This window comes from Poecilia latipinna, unplaced genomic scaffold (assembly GCF_001443285.1).
Source record: "Poecilia latipinna isolate Pla-1442-1.1 unplaced genomic scaffold, P_latipinna-1.0 Scaffold781, whole genome shotgun sequence".
Taxonomy (NCBI): domain Eukaryota; kingdom Metazoa; phylum Chordata; class Actinopteri; order Cyprinodontiformes; family Poeciliidae; genus Poecilia; species Poecilia latipinna.
In genome coordinates, this window is record NW_015113397.1 from 84,469 (window position 1) to 103,403 (window position 18,935).

At 38.3% G+C, this 18,935-nt stretch overlaps 1 protein-coding gene across 5 annotated transcripts in view; it reads right to left on the minus strand.

The window, feature by feature from the left end:
• Positions 1 to 18,935, minus strand: part of cdin1 (CDAN1 interacting nuclease 1) — a 100,024-nt gene that overhangs the window by 74,981 nt on the left and 6,108 nt on the right. For 4 of the 5 annotated variants that reach the window (XM_015046504.1, XM_015046499.1, XM_015046500.1 and 1 more), the window contains exons 3-6: positions 7,851 to 7,896; positions 6,054 to 6,118; positions 5,202 to 5,262; positions 1,187 to 1,259 (exon numbers count right to left, since the gene is read on the minus strand). In XM_015046504.1, coding sequence (XP_014901990.1) covers positions 1,187 to 1,259; positions 5,202 to 5,262; positions 6,054 to 6,118; positions 7,851 to 7,896 — 245 coding nt within the window. The remainder of the gene's footprint in view (positions 1 to 1,186; positions 1,260 to 5,201; positions 5,263 to 6,053; positions 6,119 to 7,850; positions 7,897 to 18,935) is intronic. The other variant, XM_015046501.1, reaches the window with a different exon arrangement.

Below are 18,935 nucleotides of genomic sequence, written 5' to 3' on the forward strand. Positions count from 1 at the left end.
AACTTTTCAAATTTTTAAAAATTTTTTTGAATATTTTTAATTTTTTCCCCCCCCCAACAAAAAAAAAAAAAAAAAAAAAAAACTCCAAACCAAATAAAATTTCTGTAAGTTGCACTTACTCCGAAAGACAGGTTTGGATACTTTTGCTAAACTCTGTGCGTCTATAAATAAACTACCATCCAGGATGTTTTATAAGCTCCATCATCCTCAGCAATTAAAGTATGCTTTTACAATATGGAGATGGACTTATGCAGAATGCTATTATGTGCGGCGACTAGCTCTCCTGGACGAACGCCCTGTTCTACAAGCTGCTCAGACTGGTATTTTGACAGGCAGTGGATAACATCGGGTCCAAAGCAATCACATCTTTGACTTTGACAAATGGCTGTGCTGCGGTGAAGTTGAAAATAACACACATCCAGTTTAATCTCTTTCTTGATTTAAATTGGAAGCACGACTTTTTTTGACATCACGCGATTCTCTCAAAAGTATTGACTGCCCCGCAGACAAATGCAGCTAGTTGACGGAAAAACTGAAACAACGAGGAACTATATCGACATCATCTTTTTAAGTTAGTAAAATAAAAGGAGAACGGGAAAACGTTTTTATTTTTGCGCGACAAAAATTAGAGAAAAGCGGCAGAAACGACCATCAAGGAGATGAACAAACTTTACATCTGTATACGCATTTCTGGAAATTCTCTTCGACAAATTCAACAAAAACATTTGCTTCTGGAGCTCTGCTCTCCTGTGGTGCTCCATCAGCACTGGCGGGCAACAGTTTGCTTTTTCTGTCACGGTTTTCTTCAACTCAAATTCCTAGGCGCACAGCGGTAGATACAGAAACAGGAAAGAGACGGTCCAGAGTAAAAGGATGCAATCGGAGATTAGGGTGAACAGAGAAACAATTCAGAAGTGTTAAAAAGAACACAGATGAGGCGAGGAAGCATTAATCCACGCGGCCGTGGAAAGCAGAGTGATTCTCCAAAGACTTAACTGCCACTCATGTGCCCCGGGACACGGCCACCACTAAATGTTGTCCATCTCTTATTAGAGTTGGGCAGACTGAATATACAGCTGATAGACTGCACCTCTGACTCAAATGAAGAGAGGTTCAACAGACAAAGTCCTACAATCAAGACTAGACAGAAGATTGCCGGAGTGACAAATGGAAAAGTGTTACTCACGCATTCCGCCGTCCATGTCCTTAAGGAACCGATCCAGGATAATACGAGCCATCAGAGCAGGAGACAGATCCACCTTTGGACAAATTGCACAGCAAGAAAAAAAGAATGGAATAGATTTAGAAAGATTATGGTCTCAAAGCTGATTTATTACTATTTTAAAATAAAGGCAAACAGTATCTCATCATACACCTTCAACTTGTTCCCATTTTACCAAATTACATATACAAACATTAGTTTTTTATTGGAATTTTCTATGGACAGCCCAACACAAAGTTGAGAGAAAACAATGTTTTCTATTTTAAATAAAAACCTAAAAAAAAGTGGTGTGAATTTGGATTTGATTTAGGTCTTCACCAGCTCTGCACATCTGGACATTGACATTTTTGGCCGTTCCTAACAAAAAATAGCTTATGTTGCCATGACTACCAATTTCAAGTCATGTCATTGATTACAAATCATTTATTAATCAAAACTTGGAGCAAGTCTAAAACATGTTTATGCTTTGACCCAAATCAATACCAAGTTTTTTTTTTTTTTTTTTTTTCATAATGTCGTTTGTGCATCATTGTTCTCCCACAAACCTCTAAGGTCTTCCCAGTACAGATGGATTGATACTGGAAATAGGTCACACAGAAATTAACTTCATTTAGTTGTTAAGATGACTTCTGAAGGTCTCATTTGTGTTGGTATGTCACACACAACCTAAATAAAATAAACTGAAATTTGTCACAACAAACGTAAAAATGTTAAGGGGGTATGAATACTTTTGCGAGCCACTTTGAAGAAACTGCTAAACCTCAACGAAGATCTGGTTTGTGTGAAAAACATCAAAGTCGCACACATTCTGAAGTGCAAGGTTTGGTCAAAGAGGTTAAAAATTTCAGCGCTGACCTGACACCAGCTGTCTGTGTTTTAGTGATGTCATACATTATAATGATCTTAATGGCTCTAAATTGTATTATTGTATTGCTAACCTTTGACCTAACTTTTGACAATCCCCTTGCAATCTGGTTTTTGAAACCCTTGCTTTGCAATAACCTTTCGAAAAAGAACAATAGCTTAACTGTTAGACAGCCGAGGCAGCTGCCTGAATCGCCTTAGCCTCTGTCAGAGACACATTCCCAGTCTCTCATCTTGTAAGGGAAAAAGCCGCACATGCTACATCCAGGCAAGAAAAACAACAGAGAGCTTTAATCATAGAATGATCACCGAGGCAAAACAGCAGCAACTAATAGGACACACCTCAGGGACAATGCGAATTGAGTCCCTAATGGGAAGAATAAAATCTATGGCTCTAGCACTCTTTGAACACGAAGACACCTTATAGGTGAGCGGTGTTTTGGTTTGAGTGATGAGAAGCCCTGACAGGTAGGAGAACACTAATGATTGATGCTGAAGGTCTCTACCAGACCATATTTTCATCTGCACACTGCATTCCATCAAATTTCAAACATTATCATTGCAGTGATCTGTTCACAAGAAAGAAGCCTGTTGTTAAGGCACACTTAATTAGACAAATACAGTTGAATGAATGAATAAAACAACACATGTATATATGAAATAGAGATGTCGGCTTTCCTTAAGCTGCAGTTGACCTTTATTTAAACATCGTATAGAGCACATACAAGTACAAACGCATTCAGTCTCCCCAGTGTGGAGGGAATTAAAACACTGCTTGGAGACCAGCTTGTTATAAAGCAACATTCTTACAGCCACTGAACATTTTTCCTCTTGTTAGCATAATTGGAGACCAAAAGTGAATTTGCACTCAGCTTGCTGCAGTGAACGGAGTGTTTCATCTTTCCTCAGATGCATTATGATAATGCTAGAGGCAGAGATCCTTCTGTCTAAACAATGTCTTTATACCCACTATGGCATTTGGTAGCATTTCCATAATATTGCAAATAGGAGCTTGTAAAAATTCCTAACATGTCTGTTATAATTAGGGTGTGGCTTTGCGTCTTTATTAGGTCCCCTGATAAATTTTCTGCCTCTGTGTTTGCCACCCTAAACTGCAGCAGCCCTTCTTCGGTTCTGGTGTTGTTCGGATCATCTCTGCTTTGCTTCTCACCAGCCTTTCTTCCTTTTATTGGCCCTCCTGTCCCCTCACACCGTTGGATAACAAGAAAGTTGCAGATTCTATGAAACTGACACATGAAAAATGGCAGCATTACTTCTGCCGGTTCAGCCTGAATAAGTACCACCTGATTAGTTCAGGTACTTGCATCTCCTTAATTTTCATATTAATCACAAGTCCGTCTCCATTCTCAAGCCAGTATTCTCCAGTTTAGGAGTTTAACATGTGCATAAGATTAACAGAACTCAAGAATCCAGCAAATAAAATTAAGATAGTTAAAAAAAAAATACTCTCATCATTTATCCAAAAAAAGCTAATGGCTGTCACATGAAGTGCTCCACGAGTGCACCTGCACTAGAGCCTACGTGTAACATTTGCATAAAGATCCCCATAAAGCTTGAAAAACAGTGAGTTAAGATTCCCTTATTCATAGACTCTCTTCTGGAGACAAAATACCCATAAATAGCTTTCATCTCAGTTAATCTTTTTCCTCTTTTGAAGATATATTATCTCATAAAGACATGAAACTACATCAATTAGCAGTCTGGGAGGGTATGAGTGCTTGGTTTAAATGTTAAGTAGCATATTAAAATGACAGTTAAATGGTTCATAGACTGCTATCTATGTGCTTTCCAGGAGAAAAAATAATAATATTTCAATTAAGAAGAAAGAGACTAATAGCTGTTAACTTTCAGGGCTCCGAATAAAAAAAAAAAAAAAAAAGAAAAAAGAAACCTCTACGTTGAAGAACTAATAACATTAAGTTATAAATTTAAATGATAAAATTGATTATATGGTTTATTTCAATGCAAAAAAAGAGAAGACTGAAAAAGCAAATGTACATTTAAGTTAGGCACATGCTTTTATGAGTTTCTCATATTCTGGCCCTATTGAAATTCAGTAAAAGACTATTTAAATACAACCTTGTATAAATAAAGTGGCTGCTTTAATCAAAAACACAAAGTCAACAGTTATTCATATTGAAACAAAACATAACAACTTACCAAAACAAAGAATTAACAACCACTAAATTTAAATGTTTTTAGGTGCTTATTGTGCAGAATATTATACCGGGATATCACACCTTTTTGCTCCCCTACTATCTTTAAAACTATAGCCATCCCAACTACCCATTAGAAATGAGCTTCCAGAACTGTGGTTGTCCCCATTTTCTACCAAATACTTAAATTTAAAAATTAAGACTGGAAAGTAGCTTTCTTCAAGCCAGCTGGTTGGAAGTGTGCAGCAAAATGTGTGAAAGCGGAAATGCTGTGACAAAAATGTTAGCATTTTAAGCTACTAAATATTTAAAACACTGGTTCACAATGACACAATCATAAATGCAAGAATTAAAAATTGAAAATGCATAAAGTGTTTAATTCTTCGTCTTTAGTAACACTTTCACCAAAATGCTGCAACTGTTGCAACAACCCAACACTCCAGTGCAGAAATATATGTAGAATAAAAAGCTACTTGGAGTACTAATCTCTCCTAAAGGACAAAGTAAAAAATAAATTATATAGCCTAAGTAGAAGCCTATCCCACATCTACCATACAAATAACTAACAAATACTATTTTAAATGTGCAGACAATACTCAGCTTCTAAAGTAAACAACTACGTGATAAAGAGAGGGATGAACCACTGACCCTTTTCCTCACCTATCCACACTTTGTGGCACCTCTGTGTGAACTGCAATTTGGAAAATTACAAAATAAAACAAAAAACTATTTTTACATCTGCCTAATGGAGCTTGAAGCTAATTACATTAGATAATTGGTAATGGAGAGAACCATTTTCCCAATTTTGATAATGACTAACAGACAAGGGGAGAAAATCTAAAAGGTGAATCAAAGACATCTTTATCCATTCATGCCAAGAGTATTAACTGAGTTTGTGTTTTAAAGATGCGTAAATAAGTTAAACTAAGTGTTGTTACCTCATTTGCCAACTCCAGCAGGACAGGAGCAGTGGGGCGAACCTTGGTTTCACTCAGATACCTTCATTATAACAAAAGAACAGCAGAAGTGGTTAAAAAAAGAAAAAAAAAACACAGCTCACAAAGAAAGACAGCAGGGTAGAGGGGGCTAGATCAGGCTAGCCAAGACATGCTAATGTCCCTGATGACATTGCCCTGGGTGGCATATGGCAGGCTCAGTGCGGTTAAAACAGCACTGCTCAGAGGGCTTCAAATTTCCTTCAAGCCAGACAAGCATTTGATAGTTAGTTAACCCCTGCCGCCCAGAAAGCCTTTTTTCCCTTGCCAGCTAAAGCAGAAACTCCCCTCAGATCTCGCCAAGATCATCTCTGAGGTTTGCTCCTCTAAGTGGATTAGAAGTGCATTATCCAGGCTTATTTTCTCCAGAACAATGGCTTAATAAGCTAGATAAAAGGCTAATTGCAATATGCAAAGAGGCTTTTCCTGTTGGAGACTTTTTTGTTGTTTTTTCAATTTAGCCACATTCATTGAATTACACATAATCATCCCATCATAAGCCTGCGTAAGGCAAATGTCTAATGTTTTTTTCTCTGTTCTTAATATGACAGTGAGAACAGAACTGTGGCTTAGCAGGTGCAAGTAAGAGCAGGGAACGGATTCAGAGTAGCGATTTGTTTGGTTGGCTCATGATCCTGCATGTAACTTTGGCCAGATCCTTTCTCAGTCATAGAATGTCTGGATAAAGATAAACCCACAATTAGGAGAGAGAGAAAAAAATAAAGTAAATACAAATGGCAGAAACAAAAATAGGAAAGGAAGGCTTAGAATCAATTGAAATGTGTAGAATAATACCTTTGGTAGTATCGTTCCATAACATCTGGCACATGATGTCTTGACATTGTTCTTTTAGTTCGTTTCTGCCACAATAGAAATAAGTCCAAGTTAATGTATTAATAAAACATAAATAAAATTTAAACATTGAAAAACATTTTTTTTTTCTCCTCTGGTACAACTTACCCCATCAGCAACTAATTTATATAATATTTGCATGTCAAGAATTACTCTGCACTATGGTTATTCACCAGCTTTTTGATTTTTTTTCCCCACTGGTGGATAAATTATCTTTAGTATTAAGCTCCAGTTGTTTTTTTGTTTTGTTTTTTTTGTAGTTGGAAGGTCTCCTTACCATCACCCTCATATTTTGCTCCATCCACATATTCTCTAGCTGGGTAAAGTAAGGACTCTGGCTGGGCCACTAACATTACCTATAGTATGGAGACTCATATCTACCATCTCATATCTTGATCCAATTAAAATATTACTTTAAGCCTAAATCTGCCAGGAATATAGTCTTTGGTTTTAAATGTAGTTAAGTATTTCTGACTAATTGTGGAGATAAATAGTCCAAAATTCTCAAGTCCATGCTAATTAAAAATGATATTAGTTTCTGAACATTGTCTGTCAATCCATGCAATTTGGGGCTGGTCTAATTTGGTCCTGTTGACGATTTGTCAAAACTGGCTGTTGTTGGTAGACCACAGCATAAAATAAATAGACAATAGAAAATTACATAAAATCTGAAGTTGTCACAGCAGCTTTGAAATATCCCTGCCTTTCAAACTGATAAAATGTCCTGTGGCGGATGGTTAAATTTCAATCCTAGCTATAAAAGTCACATACAAAATGGAGAAGGGGTGAAATGACCAGATCTTTAATAATACATATTATCATTATTATTGGTAGTAGACATAATTCAACCCAACCAAAGCACCCCCACGTTAAGCCATACTCTTGCACTCTCTTCTGTGGGAGCAGTAATTTAATTTCAATAGGTTTACTGGGGGTCAAGGTGTGCCAAAGCAGCCTTGTTCAAACCTACGCCCTCCCTCCCTCCTCCTCCTCCTCCTCCTCTACCTGCTTCGCCCGAACCTTGTATTCATTTCCTCTTTTTCGATCAATCCCTGACATTATACACATACCGCACTCTGACATTTTCATGCAATTCAATTGCCATCCTTTGCGGAGAGGCACGAGGACAGGGGATAAAAGAGGAAGAGCATTGGTTAAAAACAACTTATTTAAAAGCTACCACACACACACACACAAAAAAAAAATGTAATTCCACAGAGACGGGCAATGTGACTGACACCTGTCAGTGGGATGATAAATGACTCCATTTTCTGCCTGTGCTGCCTTCTGCCACTGGCGGCAGTGGCCATTTATCATCATCCGCTGTCAGCCGTGGAAAGCAGCAGTGACAGTGCGAGTCAGCAAACATTTAGCACACACAGCCGCACTACACAGGGAAATTATTATTGTCAGAATAATAATGGTTTAGCATAATTTATTACAGGTCCACCAAATAAGCAGGGGCTAGATGTTATTAGACAGATGGATGGGAAGGTTTGGCAGACATCCACCGAGGCTCAGGCAGGAAAAGGACCTCAACGTGAACGTGAAGTAGGAGAGGACAGAGGTGTGCGTGCGTGTGTGTGTGTGTTGGGGGGAATAAATGGGGTAGTGAGTGAGGGGAGGTGGGGGTCTTCCAAACCAATCAGAAAGCTGGCAGTTCAATTACAAAGAAATAAAGGGACATTCATCATTCAATTAGGCACCTGTCAGGGCTCACAAAGGAAGAAAACTTCTAACCTGGTACTCCAGGGAGAAGATGCTCAGAAGAGTGGACTGCGAGTGACTGGAACAAATAAAAGAAGGACAAAGTTAATTACCAGAGTGCATTGCACAGAGACAAAGGGAGAGGGGAGCTTCAAAGCTGGGGCCAGCTGCCCTGTAATCTAAAAGAACATGAAAACAAGTGTGGCAAAGTTGTTCCAGATGAACACCTCTGACAAAGAGTTCCTGCCATCATGACGTGGGGGGAGCTTGTGTGTGGTATGAGAGATGAGAGACACGAAGCCTGATTTTTGTTTCTATGCAAGTCCTTACTACACTCTTGTTTGGTTCTGTCATCAATATATGCAAAGCTGCACCCATATTAATCAGCTTATGTTATTATAAATTGGACATCCACTCAGAGCCCATCTAAACACGCCTAATGTTGAGAGACATTTATCATATTTATGCAAATCATGTGCAGGGTTCTACGACAGTCGCTGATAACAATCACACTCTCCCAGTTTACCCAATTTGCAAATTGGATGACCACAATGAGATTCTGTATTTGACTGCTGTGGCAGTGCATGCAGAGGCAGAAAATTTTCTTTTTTATATACAGTGTTAACACATGGACAACTCAGGAGTCATTCCCTGGAAACTGTTGGGCTTTGAGAACAGAAACTTTCACAGCAGGAAGCTGCGGATCTCAGGAGCCAGTCAGATCCATAACATTCATCTTCAGCTTCAGTCAATGTCAAACACCTGGCAAAGAGGCAAACCTGGGGAAAAAAAGGAGCTGCAACTGGGACGCAGAGTCCCTCCAAAATCCCTTCCCAACCCCCACAGCATCCGTTGAGTTGATGTTATTTACATGCATGGAAGATGCTCTTCTAATTGGCTGGTGCACACCTTCTCTGTGCATGTGCACAAAAGCAATTAATAATTTTACACATACATGTAAACAGCTTTGCAATTGTCCCCAGTGGTTTTTGGTAGCTGTGCAGTTTGGCTGAATTTAAGATGGCTTTATTTACCACTGATCATATTTAGACTGGACCCATCACACAGAGAACCCTCATCGGATACCAAGTTATGGAAAATCGCCAGGGATCGAAAAGTTTCATCTCAAGTACAAGATGGGAAAGCTCTCAGTAAAATAACCTTCCAACTCAGTTTTAATTTCCAGTGACACTCAGGGATGCAGGGGCCACTGCAATTAAGTAGGCCATTAAATGGTCAACCGTCAACATGTGGACACTAACTGCAGCAAAAAAAAAGAAAGAAAAAAAAACACACACACAACTCTCCCACATTCAAGCCTTGCACCTGAGTATTTCAGCAACATTACATTCCTTATTGTTGGCAGGGGACCAACGCGATTCCCCTGTCAGAATCCACATCTGTTAGGTTTTAAATGGATTACTCTTTTTAATGAGCATGATTACTGCTTAATTGCTAAATCTTTAACTTGAAAGGGACATTAACTGCTCTTAATATCCATGAAAGCATATCCGTTCTAAAAACAATGAACTTTTTTGAAACATTAAATTGTTTTTGATTAAAAAAAGAAATGGTCCACAGGTGGGTCAAAAGAACCAAAAGCATTGTGCTATAACATAGAAATGGTGTGATGAAAATTTTCCATTTCCTGTTTTCAAACCATTACTCTTCAAAATCTTAGCATACCTTAATACCAAAAATAAATAAACTAAACCCCACTGAAGTCAAATTGTTTTCTCAGTTTGACAAACATCGTTCTGATTGGTTCACCTCCTTTCTTTATAACTCAAGATTACTGCATAAAAAACAGCAAAAACTTAAGATGATGCCAAATAATTTCCAAATATTTTTCCTGATTAATTAAAAAAAAGATCTTGTATAATTTTCAGGTGAAGTAATTCATAAGATTTTTGAGATGCTGAAAAATGAAATCCCTTTTAATATTAAGCTTTCTAGAAGACACCTAGAGGTTTTAGTTAAAAGCTGACAAGATGTGGAATTTCATTCTCCAATTTTTTTTTTCTTTGCGAAAGAAAAGAAAAAAACATCTGAGTAAAGAAAAAACTCACCACATGATGCTGCCACCTCCATGTTTTCCTGTTTTAGTGATGCACAGAACATTGAGCTATAGGTTTTATGTTTTAGTCTAACCATTTTTCAATATTTAAGTCTCAAAAACCTGACTTTTTTTTTTTTTTTTACCAGTGGTGCATGCACTTGAGAGGCACAGTTTGTTATCTTCACTGCACATGGCAAGAACAATCGGTAACACCCGTGAAGAATAGAAGACAATATTATTTCAGAGTTTGCTTAAAATATTTCTTATGGCAACACTTCATCAAATTCATTCAAATGAAAATTGACATTGCGAACGCTCTCTCTATCTTGTTAAATAATAAAACGGACAGAAACGGTTTTAAAAAGTCTTGAGACTTGCAGCGCATCCTCCCTATATTTTCAAGAAGGAAAATTTAGGATATAATGTGAACGTGGAAGAACAGAAGGTTGGTAGACAGAAGAGCAGTTAGGGAATCATTCACTTTCAACCTAATTACCCATCCTTACAACAGAAGACAGAGCATTAATATGCACTGGCACCAAAAATAGTGAAGCTGCAGATTAAATTAAAAACAATTAGGGACTTTCACTCTGTCATTGAGCCAGTGTGGGTGTCTGGTCAGTGCTTCAGGCTCTTTTAAGCTAGAACATCCACTAGTGAATCTGAAAAATTCCAAGTTAAAGCAATAGCTTTAATAGTATTTCCCTCTGCATTCACAGCGTAATAGACTCTCAAGCATAATAGGAGAAAAAATAAATAAATAAAAACACTGAAAAGCCTTGAAAATCCCATCAAGCTAATTAATAGGAGATGAGGGAAATTCAAGCCATCAATTATATTCAGAATCTTCCTATTTACAAATAATTAATTATAAACAATAGCTGTAATTTGGGTAATGAAAGCCACCTGGCTAATGGCATTGGTATCATATGCTGTGACAGTACTTAGCATTTGGTGGATCCGCATGCAGGGAGTGTGATACGGAGCAGCTCTTCAGGGCATGCAACTGTCTAATTGAGGCATTGTACATATTTTTTAAAATGGCACCGAAACAATTTTCAGAAGGCATAAACATGGATGAGAAGGTTAACTTATATGAAATACAAAATATTCTGATTTCACATTAATTGCTTTACTCATCTCCACATCTACATCTATTTTTTTTAATTATAGTAAAAGCTTTAATAAGCATTTAGGAGTCTCATTCAAGAAGTCCGTGAAGCACTTACTTGCTTATAGATTAATATTTTATAAAGTGAAAACCAGCTTTATGGGGGTTAAAAAAAAAAGTAAATATGCAAATGCTACTAATTACACATGCTGACAAACAAAATGCTAACATCTGTTTCTCAGCAAAGTCGACAATCAGTAGCAGTGGAAAAAAATGTTGGCAAAAAAAAAAAATATAAAAAAAATCTTTATGGATTAATGTATAACTGGGATATATTTTGACAAGAAACGACCACAAATCTCAGTGTGTGCTCCAAAGCTCCAAACAAATACTTGCACAATAGTCATGCGTGTTTACACTTCAAATTAGTTTTACATTTTGTTTTTCTAAAACAAATGTAAATTATCCTATGTATGAAAAAGGACTCAAAAATGACAGCAGATGTGCTTTTTGAAATCCTTAGTAGTTTATTTTTCATTCTTGAAGGAATAAAAAAATATCAGCAAAAGACATCACTTACATTTATTGGCACTCGAGGTCAAATAAAGGCAACAGCATCATTTTAGATTGGAAAAACAAACAAAAAACTTTAACTGTACCACATTTATTTAGTGAGAAGGAAAAACTTCAAAGTTAAAACTGGTTGATACAAAATCACCAACACCACGATTAAACTGCTGTAAAATTATGCATAATTTACTTTTTATAAAGATTAGAGTATTCAGGAACTTTATTGTTAACTCAGCACTTCTTTATCTTAGCTACTCTTCAAAATAGGGAAGACGGAGAACATGCAGTTCAGGTAAGGCTGGACATAAAATGCACTATTTTTTTCAGTTGTGATCAGCTGCAGCTCAAACTGTATGATTACATTGGAGGTTTCAATAATTTATAGCTTATGAATTATGTTCTCACACTGTACGTGCGTTTACGTCATGTCATAGCTGAAAACGGCCAAAAAGAAAACAAACTGCACAGTTTAAGCCCAGCTTGAGGCAGATGTGTGTCGACCTTCATCACTTAATGGCAGCAATAAAACAGATACTTATCTAAAGATAATGCAAAACTACTTTCAAAAAGTTTAAAATGACTAGAACTGTGAGAAATAAAAACATTTGAAAAAGACTCAGGTTTATCTTTCCACTATGCACAATGAAGGGAACAAATTAGTAAAAATAAATGTCTTTTTAATGCTGTTCAACTGGGATGATGCAGCAATACAAGATAGATTTACTTTAGGCTTTTGCAAAATTTTTCCCGAGCAAGGTACTATAAGCTCACCTCAATACTACAATACAACCTAGTTCATCATCTTTCTCCAGAAAGTTACACAAACCTAAAGTCCTGTAGGGGACAAAGGATAGAAACAGTTTAAACACAGCTAGACAGGAGCATCTAATTGGCAAAAAAACACCCACCCAACCCAGACCTCTTCACTTCATTACGATCTTTAAAAATTCTGTCTGCTTCGGTGTCTGAGATGTCAGGGTTGTTTAGTAATGGTGGTACAAAGAACGAAAAACATCCCCACAATCACCGCTGTAATTGTGATACCAAATGAAAGCTGCAGATATTCACAGCTCTTTCTGCGAGAAACATGCTAAATGTATTAGGGTTTGAAGTTGTTGCCATAATGCGATTGCTGTCAATGCTACTCCCGCAAAACTGGGGTGGGTGTCTATATTATCTATCAAGTCGACTTGCAAGTGTCCAATGGTCTGGCAAAGACCACTGCACTGGCCAACCTCCTTTATTCTCCTTAAGCATATTAGCAGAACTTCTACAGTTCTGCGCAATTTATTATATTTTCTCACACCACTAAGATTCCTCTGGTAGAAGAACCTCACCACTTGTGTGAAAATGTCTGATTTAAAAATCAGGTTTTCCTGAATGACTGATCTATTTTGAGGATTTGGAATGAGAACTGCAAAGTTAAAGTGCTCAACATATATGCTGATATTACTTAAAGTTCACATTTCTCAAGTAAAAATTTATTTTTACTTTACAGAGATGATAGGGTCCCAATCATCTCTGCAAACCACATCACATTTGACGAGGAGCTCCTTATCCCATTGTTTTCAGCTCAATGAGCCAAAAAGGCTTTACAATCTTTACGGTGTGCTTAGACAACATCCCAACGATATGAGAAGGAAGTGGCTGTTCCTGAACTTCCTAATCAAGTAATTGATTGCATCTATTATTCATGACCTCCTTAGCCTGACATGAAGTTGTAAACTCAGCACAGCTTCTCTCCTTTCTACATCCCTCCTCTTTGCTTACACTTCATCCTTCCCTCCACCCTTCCAACGCTCATCTAACTACGCAAGGCTTTCGAATTAGTTTGCCAGCCTCTCAGGCTTCAAGGCTTGTGCCCCTCAGCCCCAACTGCCAGTTTGTGTTTTGTTCAACGTGAGCAGCCAGAAGCGTAGGGGCCACGCACTGCGAGCCGTAGAGCCTGGCCCCTGCAGGCTCTGCACTTGATCAGTGTCTGGGTAATGTTGTCGCCACTTCCAGCCAGCAAAATAGCAACGCGTCTCTACCTTTGTGAAGATTTAAAACGTAGAAGCAAGAAATAAATCAATTCCTGAGCAAGCACAATGATATGATGTTTAAAATCTTATAAGCTTATTTTCTGGGGTGATTAATAAGTTTCCAAGCGAGTGAATGAAATGTAAAGATTTACATCCATCGTTGTGGAAATTGTACGAAAAAAAAAAAAGTCATACACGAATGTGATCGAATAAAGCCAATTTTAAAGACTCAATCAATTGGGAGTGAGAGAAAAAAGGTAATATTTCTGACAAGTGACATGCGAGTCATAAAGAATAAAAAACTTGTAAGTTAAACATCAAAGAAAACCACATATGTCAGCAGTCAAGAAAAATTTGAAGTTTCTCTACTAGTTTTTCAGACATGGTTGAGAACCTGGCTATTGCTGGGTTAATTTACACAAAGTGCTTAAAGGTAATGTGAACAAATAAACGTTTAAAACTGAAACTGCTTCATCAACTTCTACTTTTTAAGGGACTTTTTTTCCCAGAGCTATAAATGCTTTTCCCCCCCCATAAAATATGGATAATCTATTGGATTTAAAACTACTATCAAAAAAAGAATAGAAAAGAAATGTCCCTTAATCTTCCATAGTGGGAAAAGTCAGGTGTTACAGCAGCCGAGAGTCTGGATCTTGCAGCACTTTTTTTTTCCTCTTTTAGGTGTTATGAAAATAATAATAATAAAAAAAAAATCATTCGAAATCTAAATAAGTAAGAAACAGATGGAGGACAAATGGAAATTGGTATTGACCAGGGAAACTGATCGGTGCATCTCCAGTCAAAGTTACAGGTTTTATCCAGAAAACATGTAATCACGATAGTATTAATATTGTCATTTCAATATACAGGAACTAAGTTTTTTCATACTCTTCTTTCACCACACTCTCCACACCACTCTTCAATGAAAAATGTAAACCAAGTGAGGCCATAAAGAGCAGAAAAAGCCTGTCCAAGAGGCCACATGTATTACTGGCATCCAGGATTTGCATGCACTTTAAATCCATCTGACATAATATCTCTCCTAAGCAGTCCTTTACAATTGTCATACTGCAACATTAAGATGACGACAGCAGTCTAGTTCAAGTCGAAATGATGGAATAAACATTCCAGGGTTCTCTTCAGGCTTTAAATTAAACTGATTATGTATAAGTCTTGTGAATTTTAACAAACTCTGGTGGTTACTAAATCCTCAGATTCGATATGCATGTAAAAGGCATGAGACGTAATCAGAGATGAAAAAGTCTGATTTTCACTTTGTCTCTGAACAATAATCGACAATCGGTCTTTAACAGAAAAAATTTCCTCTTATTGTATTTGTAATGTTTTACCATTCAATCGAAGATCAAACAGCACTTTTCCCCCCGTGTTTTTTAGTTAAAATTTTTAAAAATAGTAATAATTAGCAAGTCACACCTCAAAGATAACACAAAAAAAAAAATCAGTATTAACCAGGAGAAGCCTGATCAGTACATCTCCAGACTGTATCACAGATTATAGTAAACTAGATATGTACAGATCTTGCCAGATTAACACACCACCCCTTTTACTATACCTACAGATTTCGCCTGAATTAAATGGACAAAGAAATTCTACTTCCATTCAAAATAACCAAGTAACTAAGCTCCTCTATAGCTGCGATATTACCATCAAAACAGTGTCTGCAGCCAAGAAATCAACATATCAATGGCACATGCCAAAACAACCCTGCCCCGCACTTTCCCTCCAAAGATCATGGCAGATAAACCCCGAATCAGGGAGAAATTAACAAATGCTTGACATTTGCTCAACATCCATTATTCTGACACTTCTTCAGAATTTCAAAAGGCTGAACGCATGCTTAATCAACATTCATATTCCCAGAGCGAGCTCCAGCACCATATTGCAGCCCGCCTCAGCGCTGATGAAAACGGCACATTAGGGCCCGATTCGAAAAGCGTTCAGGGCCTCCTCACTGGGGAGCTGTGTGTAAATGTGTGTGTGTGTGAGCGAGAACGTTTGGAGGGGAGGGATGCTTCACTTTACTATTTAAGCCTTTTTTCCAAAAACCTTTTTTCACTTCTGTTACCGTGAAAGGAAAATTTAAAAAGGTGTTTGTGCGTGAATTGTGAGTGCTTGTGTGCGGAGGTGAGGGTGGGGGGGGGGGGGGGGGGTAATCATTACGTCCAAATTCATTCATAATAGCACAGAAGGACACAGAGGACTCTCACTTACCCTCCCTCTCCATCTTACCCTCCTTGCACTGACGCTCTCTGGGGACAAGTGGTGGAAGGACTGGGGGTCCCCTCTGGACCTGAGGGAAGTCAGGCAAAGCCTCAGAGGGAGGCTCATCATTTCCAATTCTAATATGAGGACCTGATGGGACTGATGTCACAGCACTGCGTTCACCGGCCTGCTGCCTAGCCACAGTCCAGAAACTAGACAGGACATCAGGGCTGGCTACGAGGAGGGCAGGAAAGACGGAGTGAGAACGGGAGGGGTTGATATTTGCATGCCCCACCATTGTGAGTGGGGGTAAAAAGTGACAGCACCGTGTCCAATTGTTTTCCCCTCAGAGCAGCTCGGCCCCAGCAAGAGAGGCCGGGCTGACAGATGACTCCCAACATCTGTGTTATGCAGCCGTTACAGATGAGGGACTCCACATCGCAGTCGTCCTCTCTCTGTCTGTCTATGGGACACTCCCTCTCTCCTCCCACTATCGCTTTTCAGGGAAGAGCTAAAAGACTGGCAGACCATCCATGGAAATTACCTTGAAATGGTCTATAACAATCATCTTGTTCAAAGTTTAAATTTTCTTCCCTTTGAGCCTCCAATCAAAAGCAATGACTGTGAAATGGGTTTGAACTCAACTTGAGCATAATAAGAAGAACCGTTATTATTATTCTTCTATGCCAAGGGACACTTCACTAGATTTATTTCAATACAAAAAAAATCCAATTAAGAGTTACATTTTTCAAACAAAATAAATGTATACAGATTGCAACATCTCAAATACAAAGATGTTATACAGCACTCCATTTAAATGTGTGAGTTGCAGGAGGAAAGTACACAGAAGTTAATTCCAGCGGAGTAACACTGGTGCACATTTTTAGGCTTTGGCGAGATCCAAGTTTTATATCAAAGTTTTAAAAACTTGCTCTACAACTTTGTTTTTACAGCTGAAATTACTTTTACACTCGTTGCAGCATATAGCTTGTTGGCTAGCCGTAAGGAGGCTACCGCATCTTCATCGCCAAAATACAATGAAATGTAGTTGTTAAAGCAGGTAATAGCTGTAATACATTGTCATAGCAGCAGTTAGAAATACTACTGTTGCTTTGTTTCAAATAAATGCAATTGCATCATGTTAAACTCTTATAAAGTGTTATGTTAATCAGACTAATTTATGTCTATTGATGCAAAAAAAAGTCTGGATCTGAAAAATATAAAACCCTGCACTACATAGGATGGGACGGTGATATTATTTCTCACCAACAAAAAAACACCTTAACTGACTGTACAAATTTTTCTCCTAGTCTTTAATTTAATCATACTGCAATCATCATATCCTTTCAATTCCGGCTTGCCAGAATCCTAAAAAGAAACAAACAATTTGCTGATACTATTATTTCTTACACTGCATTATCACATTTTTTGTATTGCAAATCACTGAATGTCATGATTTAATGCCTTAATACCTGCCCACTATAACCAAACTATTCTTTTGCCCATCATTTTATTGCAGGGTTGTCCACAACAAACCGCCAGCTCACTCCCCTTATCCCCCCCGGCCAATATTTACGCAGTGGCAGGGCTCCCACACGGTCCAAAGGGACAGGAGGGGGTGTGGGGCGCGGGGCGGCTGACTGCTGTGCCTGAGCGCATGCTAAGAGATGATGGATGGCCTAGTCGATATGTTGTGTCTTAAGAGCCTGATTTCCTGCCAGTCCAATCACTAACCCTCCAGAGCCCGGCTCAGCTGATTGGACAACCAGAATAATTTCGCAGGCTGTGAAAACACTGCTGCCGTGCCTGTCTGTCAGGCCCGGTGACGAGACTCAGGGATTTTACAGAGCAAGGGCCTCCCAAGGATTGGTTATGGTGAACAAAATAATAACAATAACCAGCAAGACTAAACAAAGAGGCAAGCACCTCTGGGAGAAAAAGATTGCGCAGAATTATTGTAGCCAAAACTGTCCAATGTTTTACTTTCATCATTACACCCAGCAGCAATGCTGTTATAAAAAAAAAAAAAAAGGTATTTGGACAGTTTAATGGCTCAGGAAATAAAATGAAAAAGCAGAAAAACAATAAGGAGTCTCCAACTGTTGTTGCCTAAACAAGCACAATGCTGGATGCACTTTATACACATGACATTCTGTAAAACGCTGACAGAGAGGGAACAAAGGCAGAGTGAAGCTGCGCCGAATCCCCTTTGGGGAGCTGATACTTTCTTCTAGATTGGTGATTAGGACACAATGGAAGTAGGAAGCTCCAAATACATGCGACTTTGTAAGTGACCTCGACGGGATCAGCCGTGGTGTCCTGGTGGCCTTGGGGGATTACACATGTTACATTCAATAAAGTGAGGGCCCTCAGTGTCAAGGAGAAAGGCAAACACAACCATTAACCTCTCTCTTCGATTTCTGGATGCACAAGCGCTGCATGGCAAAACACCGCCTAATGCTAGGGCGGAAGCTAAAGCCGAAACCTGCGCGGAATTAAAGAGTGATCATAGAGACTACATTTAATGGGATTATAAATGTTTAACGGGTCTAAATTAGACATATAAAAGGGTGTGTAAACAAAATACAGACATGCAGCATGATCTCACACCGAAAAAAAATGAATCCAACCTTTAACCCAAGTGCATTTATTCAGTCATAATAAATTTGCAAGAGAAAAAAAAAAAATTCTTTGCATAATTATTGGTTCCCCCGCTGTCAATTATGTAACTCCCCTCTTGGATAGGACAACACCTCCTCTTCTATGCAATTTCTCAAGGATGGAGCAAACAGATCTTTGATCGTTCCTCTTTACATAATCACATAATCTCCTTCTCTTCAGCTCTCCTAACAGATTTTCACCATACCTTACACTGCGCATGAGATGTTGTTTTTTTTAAACATGTTTATCTTTTTTGCCTATTGCAAACCTATATAAAGTATATGACAAAACCACACAGTTCCAGTGAAAGGCCAACTCAGTTGGCAAGCAGATAGCGTGGTATGGCAGTGTTTACGGCTAAATTGCACTGAGGAAAATGGTTGGTGACCAGAGTTGGCCAGGAACTATTTTTTATTTAGAATGAATACGGGAAATGGGAAGATCATTCATGTTCTAAACTATAGGATAGAAAA